Consider the following 7697-nt stretch of genomic DNA (forward strand, 5'->3'; position numbering starts at 1 on the left):
CTGCCGCTCGGCATCGCCGGTGCCGAGCAGGTGGGGAGCTACCATTTCCCCCGCCGACCGACAGATTGACTGCCGAGCCGGGTGTCGCTCGGCATTATGATCGCCGAGCGACACCCGATTTGGTAAATAAAAAAAGTCAACACCTGATTTGGTATTTAGTTTGTTTTGTTCACCTGGTTTGGAAAAAAGCCCTCTTTGGACACCCTCGCCCCAAAGGATACCCTGAGAGACGGTGATGTCTTCATCTCCCGAGGAAGGAAATTTACTCTCGGTTTCTTCAGCCCGGGTAATTCAAGCTTGCGGTATGTCGGGATTTGGTTCTATGGACTACCGGAGCGAGCCGTCATTTGGGTTGCTAACAGAGGAAATCCGGTGAATGGTACTTCAGGAGTTGTTGCATTTGATCATATGGAAACTTAGTGATCCATGAAAACAGTGGGAGCTTTCCCATTTGGTCAACCAATGTTTCCTCCATGACTTCGAACGATTCTACCACCGCCCAACTGTTGGATTCGGGTAATCTGGTTTTGAATCATGTTTTGAGCAAAGTGGTCATTTGGCAGGGCTTTGATTATCCCACGGATACCTTTCTTCCGTCCATGAAACTTGGGTTGGACCGGAGAACCGGTCTGAACTGGTTCCTGACATCTTGGAAGTCCGAAGATGATCCAGCACCGGGCAGTTGTTCATACCGGTTTGAACCAATGGGTGACCCACAGTTGTTCCTTTACAAGGATCGAGCTCCCTATTGGCGGGGTGGACCCATAATTGAGAGACTGCAAGGTGGCGTTCCCAAGGTGGCTTATGATCTTATTTTTAGCAACATCACAATTGCGAATAACGTGATGGAGGTTTCTCTGATGTATGGCGTCGCCAATGCATCGGTTATCGTTAGAATAGTGGTGCGTGAGTCAGGGTCAGTTAATCACTTCACATGGCACGATGAAGAGCAGCAGTGGACCGAATTTGCTTACTATCCAAAGGAGCAGTGTGACCACTACGGCACTGTGGGCCTAATGCCAACTGCGGTGCAAACAGCGCAGACCAGCTCGACTGCACATGCCTGCCCGGCTTCAAGCCCAAGTCTCCAAGCGATGGGTACCCATGGGACGGATCAGACGGGTGCAAGAGGAGGCAAGGTGCGTCAATGTGTCGACGTGGGGAAGGTTTCGTGAAGGTAGAACGGGTGAAGTTGCCAGACACTTCAACAGCACATGTCGACATGAGCCTGAGCTTGAAGGAGTGTGAGCAGGAATGCTTAAGGGACTGCAATTGCACAGCTTATTCGAGTGCGAATGAAAGTATGGGGGAGCATGGATGTCTCAAATGGTATGGAGATTTGATGGATACAAGGGCATTTTCAAACTTGGGTCAAGATTTTTATGTGCGGGTCGATGCAACTGACTTAGGTACTCATTGCTAATATCTACTTCAAATTCTTTGCTGCAATTGTGAGGTTGTAATTATTTTCCAATTTCTCCTGATCTCTTGTCTTGACGAAACAGTTTGCTTCTGATAGTTCATAAAATAAACTTCCCCTGTTGCTTTATTTCCGTAACATTTTTGCGTTCCATGTCCGCATGCCTTCTTTTACAGCTCGGTATAAGAAAAGAAGTATTCTTGTCAAGAAGGCGATGGTGGCAACGATACCGGTATCTGCAGTAGTGTTGCTGCTCTTAGGCTCCCTTATGTACTGCCTTCTGCTGAAGAGGAAAAGAGGTGTGGTAATCTTGCAAGGATAGAAGCTTTTTCTGCCATATAAATTACTTAAGTCTGTTTTACAAGTAATCTAGCCTGGATTTTAAGCATTACAGAAGTGCTTTCATTCTTTCTTAAGGTTTTTATTGAACTGTGTGACAGCAGATAGAAGAGGGCGTAATCATCTGTTTAGTGTCACGACAAGCTCAACATATTTCGAGGGACTTCCAGGTCTGAAAGAACTTGACAGCGAAGCTAGGCGAAAAACAGATATACCGGTCTTTGATTTTGGAACTGTAGCTGCAGCCACAAGCAATTTTTCCTCTGCCAATGAGCTTGGCTAAGGCGGTTTTGGATCCGTATATAAGGTAATTAATTTCCCTATTCAACTGAATCCAAATGGTTACTGAATATTAAATGTGTAGTCTATCAACTTCATTTGTCTGTTGCTCGTGGGGATTGATGTCCTCGAATAAAATTGTCTGAAACGAGCTAGTTTTATTGTAATGAAACGAGCTGTGCCATGTGATATAACACCCTAAAACTATCACACAAACTCACGCGTCCCATAAAATCTGTACCCCCAAACAAATCATAACCTAAGCTTTGACACCAAAGATATCACACCCCAAAACTACCAAAAGTAAGGGGTGACACGGCTGTCCTTCCACACAAAGTACAAAGAATCAAAATAACCAAAGAACCTGTTTACAAACTATACATATATCTCCAACCATATATATACATGATACCCCTCGGTCGTCAAAAGAATATATGCAACTAGAACTCAGCCAACCCAACAAACTATCAACAATCATATGTACAACTCCCTTAAATCGTACCCAAAATCCTACTACCAAAAGTTCTCGACGGCGCTCTCACCTTACTTGCCACTAACCGAGAAACCTGAAAAGCATGTAAGGTGAGAGGAATGAGCAACCAAAGCTTAGTGAATAATATATCTCTTCTAAGTGGATAGAACTTCCATAACAACATTTAAGACTTAAGACATAGCTAATTCATATCAAAATTAGAGTATAACAAACTTACAATAATAATGTCAAAACAAGTATCAATGGTAGAGTTCAATACTCAATCTCGTCAAGTTACATTTTAGGGGTCCATTCCATGGTCAATACTCAACTGAAGGCTCTAGAAGTGGCTATCACATGACTCGCGCCATGATATAGCATTTAGTCCTTGACTAATACATAACAACAGTACAAGGCTCTAGAGGTTACTCCCACGATACTCACATCCTCGTGTATCACCCAGCCCTTCACTAACAGATATATAGTATAAGGCTCTAGAGGTAACTCTCATGAGACTCTCGTCGCCGTGTAGCATATAGTCCTTGACTACAAGGCTCTAGAGGTGACTCCCACGAGACACAGGTTGTTGTGTAGCACTTAGTCCTTAATCAATCCAAATCACAATTTATTTCACAAATCAAACATGTAATCTTTACACAACACAACTCATACACCAGCAATACTTTCATAAAGCATTTTAACAAATCATTCCTGGCTTGTTCCACAAACCAGCTCGTATAGCAATACATAAAACCATTCTTAAAGCATTTGCAACTACTAAAATACAGTAAATGTCCGAGCCATTACATAACTCATATATAACTAAGCCAAAAGAAAAAGCTTTCAAAATATGAGTTCATAAGCTTGAAGAAAAGGTAGCACCACTCACTTGGGACCGCCAATGACCAAACAACAAACAATACTCGTGTCATTGAACTCGCGATTCGCACGCGGCTAATTGGAGTCGGGATAGCTTGGCGAGGGGTCATGGCAAGAACGCCTCTGCTTTTCCTTCTCTTTTCTTTCTTCCTTTTCTTCTTTCTTCTTTCTTCTTCCTCTGTTCCTTGCGTTTCTATTTTTCCCGGCGTGAAACTGAGCTCTCGATAATACAGAGCTAAAGCCCAACGTTCTCTTTTTGCTTTTGACTTTTCAACTTTATTTTTTTTTAACCGTGAGGCCCACTACCTTTATTTTTGACGTGTCCAATAACTCATATATTACAATGATAGCCTATATTGACTTGGACTTTTTGGGGTTTTGAGTTGACCTTTTCTATGTGATTTTGTGTCTCTCCGAATGATGCGTCTCAATTGCCATTTGAGAAGTTTCTGTCTTAATGGTTACAAGGCAAAAGCCTTATATCTCTGCTTTCCTGCCTGAAACATAAGCACGCTGCATCCCCATCTAAGAACGACATGAACACTCGATCAGTGTCCTTACCCATCCTGTTTTTATTTCTTCTACTTCATTTGATTGATTCTTTGGACACCCTTGCCCTGAACGATACCCTGAGAGACGGTGATGTCTTAATCTCCCGAGGAAGGAAATTTGCTCTCGGTTTCTTCAGCCCGGGTAATTCAAGCTTGCGTTACGTTGGGATTTGGTTCTATGGACTACCGGAGCGAACTGTCGTTTGGGTCGCTAACAGGGGGAATCCCGTGAATGATACTTCAGGAGTTGTTGCACTTGGTCATTATGGAAACTTAGTGATCCATGAAAACAGAGGGGGCTTTCCCATTTGGTCAACCAATGTTTCTTCGACGACTTTGAATGGTTCTACTACTGCCCAGCTTTTGGATTCAGGTAATCTGGTTCTGAATCATGATTTGAGCAAAGTGGTTATTTGGCAGAGCTTTGATTATCCCACAGATACCTTTCTTCCGTCCATGAAACTTGGGTTGGACCGGAGAACCGGTTTGAACTGGTTCCTGACATCTTGGAAGTCCGAAGATGATCCAGCACCAGGCAGTTGTTCATTCAGGTTTGAACCGACAGGGTACCCACAGTTGTTCCTTTACAAGGATCAAGCTCCATATTGGCGGGGCGGACCAATCCCTGAGAGACCGCAACGCGGCGTTCCCGAGGCAGCTTATTATCTTATTTTTAGCAATATCACAATTGTGAATAATGCGATGGAGGTTTCTCTGATGTATGGCGTCACCAATGCATCGGTAATTGTTAGAAGTGTGGTGCATGAGTCAGGGTCAGTTAATCACTTCACATGGCACGATGAAGAGCAGCGGTGGACCGAATTTGCTTACTATCCAAAGGAGCAGTGTGACCACTACAGCAACTGTGGGCCTAATGGCAACTGTGGTGCAAACAGCGCAGACCAGCTCGACTGCACATGCCTGCCTGGCTTTGAGCCCAAGTCTCCAAGCGATGGGTACCCATGGGATGGATCAGGCGGGTGCAAGAGGAGGCAAGGCGCGTCAATGTGTCGAAGTGGGGAAGGTTTCGTGAAGTTAAAACGGGTGAAGTTGCCAGACACTTCAACAGCACATGTCGACATGAGCCTGAGCTTGGAGGAGTGTGAGCAGGAATGCTTAAGGGACTGCAATTGCACAGCTTATTCAAGTGCGCCTGAAAGTGTGGGGGAGCATGGATGTCTCAAATGGTATGGAGATTTGATGGATACAAGGACATTTTCAGACTTGGGTGAAGATTTTTATGTTCGGGTCGATGCAACTGACTTAGGTACTCATTGCTAATATCTACTTCAAATACTTTGCTGCAATTGTGGGGTTGTAATAATTTTCCAATTTCTCCTGATCTCTTGTTTTGACGAAAAAGTTTGCTTCTCATAGTTCATCTAATAAACTTCCCTTGTTGCTTTATTTCCGTAACATTTGCGTTCAATGTCCTTGTGCCTTCTTTTACAGCTCAGTATAGGAAAAGAAGTACTCTTGTCAAGAAGGCGATGGTGCCAACGATATCGGTATCTGCAGTAGTGTTGCTGCTCTTAGGCTCCCTTATGTACTGCCTTTTGCTGAAGAGGAAAAGAGGTGTGGTAATCCTGCCTGGATAGAAGCTTTTTCTGCCATATAAATTACTTAAGTCTGTTTTACAAGTAATCTAGCCTGGATTTTAGGCATTACAGAAGTGCTTTCATTTTCTTTCTTAAGGTTTTTATTGAACTGTGTGACAGCAGATAGAAGAGGGCGTAATCATCTGTTAAGTGTTACCACAAGCTCAACATATTTTGAGGGACTTCCAGGTCTGAAAGAACTTGACAGCGAAGCTAGGCGAAAAACAGATATACCGGTCTTTGATTTTGGAACTGTAGCTGCAGCCACAAGCAATTTTTCCTCGGCCAATGAGCTTGGCCAAGGCGGTTTTGGATCCGTATATAAGGTAATTAATTTCCCTATTCAACTGAATCCAAATGGTTACTGAATATTAAATGCGTAGTCTATCAACTTCATTTGTCTGTTGCTCATGGGGATTGATGTCCTCGAATAAAATTGTCTGAAACGAGCTAGTTTTACTGTAATGAACCTTTTGCTATTTTGAAATTGTCGAAAGTTTTTGCAATCTGGTTACTTCTGCTGCATCTATGGAGGTGTCTCTGTAGCCATTCTGATCTTTTAGTCATCACAAATCCAGGAAGTGACTTACCAAAGACGAGGGAGAAGTAGTAGAGAAGAGCAGAAGTCCATGTTGCTTCTTTATTTTTCTAGGTCACTCGTAATAAGTGTAAATGACACATACTCTTGGCAAGTTTAACTATCTAATACGTTTTAAAATCTACTCATAACAGCTTCCGAGTGACCGGCTTTATCTGACAGGTCTAAATATTTACTCTTGCGATGTGTTCGTTTTCACAGGGCGTGATGAATAATGGAACAGAAATAGCAGTTAAAAGACTATCGAAATATTCTGGACAAGGAAATGCAGAGTTCAAGAATGAAGTCAGATTGATTGCCAAGCTCCAACACCGGAATCTGGTGAAAATCTTAGGTTGCTGCATTCAAGAAGACGAGAGACTGTTAATTTATGAGTATTTACCCAATAAAAGCTTGGATTCATTACTTTTTGGTAAGTCCTGTCTTTCAGTGGTCAGAATTTCGGGTCTACAGTATGGTATTAACTTTAAGGTTATCTGCGAATTCGGTCCAGATGAAACAAAGAGATCAATTCTGGATTGGGGAAAGAGGTTCGAAATTGCATATGGGGTAGCTCGAGGACTCATGTATTTACACCAGGATTCGACATTGAGGATAATCCACAGAGATTTGAAAGCTAGCAATGTCTTAATGGATGTTGCATTGAACCCCAAGATTTCAGATTTTGGGATGGCTAGGATATGTGGAGGAGACCAAATTGAAGGAAACACGAAGCGCGTGGTCGGGACATAGTAAGTGTTTTTCTTGAGAATTAGATTCTGCTTCACCTGATTAAACAGCGAGAAAATTAGAACAAAGAAAATGAACTTGGGCCAACCATTTTCTTTCATACTGAAGTTTCAACCTTCAGTTATGTTTCTGAAAATTCAACAAGGAAGTTCACGGTGAATGAGATGTTGATTACTGCTATCTCTTTTGGCTTTTGTAGTGGGTACATGGCACCAGAGTATGCTATGCAAGGCCGCTTTTCTATCAAATCGGATGTGTATAGTTATGGAGTTTTGTTGTTAGAGATCATTACAGGCCAACGAAATAGCGGGTGCTATCATATGAACCCATTTGGCAATTTAATTGGCCAGGTAAGTATGAAACTCTTGCATAATAATTCATTGTAATACACAATTTGAGCAGCGTCTACATTCACACCATCGCAATCCAAGTTGTTTGGTATGGGTTCTTCCCAGGTATGGGAGCTGTGGAAAGAGGGAAGACGCATGGACATTGTGGACACATCAATGGACAAGACATATTCCGAGGAGATGGTATCAAGGTGCATTCAAATAGGTCTTCTGTGCGTGCAGAGATACGCGTCGGACAGACCAACTATGTCCACATTGGTTTTCATGTTGGGGAATGCCGATGTGGTACTTCCATCCCCGAAACAGCCAGCGTTCATTGACGAGAGTGCCTCCCATGGAGATATCCCGGGGACATGTCAAGGAACATGTTCTGTTAACAGAATAACGACTACTGTAGTTGAAGCTAGGTAGACCCATGCCATCACAAATGAACTGCGTAATCTACTGAAGTTGAGAAATGAGATCCTTCCTGTGTCAGTAAT

The 7697-nt window shown here is 42.9% G+C and overlaps 2 protein-coding genes across 4 annotated transcripts; both read left to right on the forward strand.

The window, feature by feature from the left end:
* The first annotated feature begins 346 nt into the window (after nt 1–346).
* LOC125316479 (G-type lectin S-receptor-like serine/threonine-protein kinase RKS1) lies at nt 347–1175 on the forward strand. Its single transcript, XM_048284818.1, has one exon. It carries the CDS (start codon nt 474–476, stop codon nt 1173–1175), a length of 702 nt encoding a protein of 233 aa, XP_048140775.1. The 5' UTR covers nt 347–473.
* A 2649-nt stretch (nt 1176–3824) lies between these two features.
* On the forward strand, nt 3825–7697 carry LOC115733162 (G-type lectin S-receptor-like serine/threonine-protein kinase RKS1). Of its 3 annotated transcripts, none has more exons than XM_048285170.1 (7): nt 3825–5207; nt 5393–5515; nt 5659–5864; nt 6338–6548; nt 6630–6867; nt 7065–7215; nt 7297–7697. In XM_048285170.1, exons 1-7 carry the CDS (start codon nt 3926–3928, stop codon nt 7624–7626), a joined length of 2541 nt encoding a protein of 846 aa, XP_048141127.1. In that variant the 5' UTR covers nt 3825–3925; the 3' UTR covers nt 7627–7697. The 3 variants fall into 3 exon arrangements, with proteins under 3 accessions (XP_048141127.1, XP_048141129.1, XP_048141128.1); XM_048285172.1 differs by having other exon boundaries at nt 7321–7697; XM_048285171.1 differs by having other exon boundaries at nt 5662–5864.

The sequence above is a fragment of the Rhodamnia argentea genome, chromosome 9 (assembly GCF_020921035.1).
Source record: "Rhodamnia argentea isolate NSW1041297 chromosome 9, ASM2092103v1, whole genome shotgun sequence".
Lineage (NCBI taxonomy): Eukaryota > Viridiplantae > Streptophyta > Magnoliopsida > Myrtales > Myrtaceae > Rhodamnia > Rhodamnia argentea.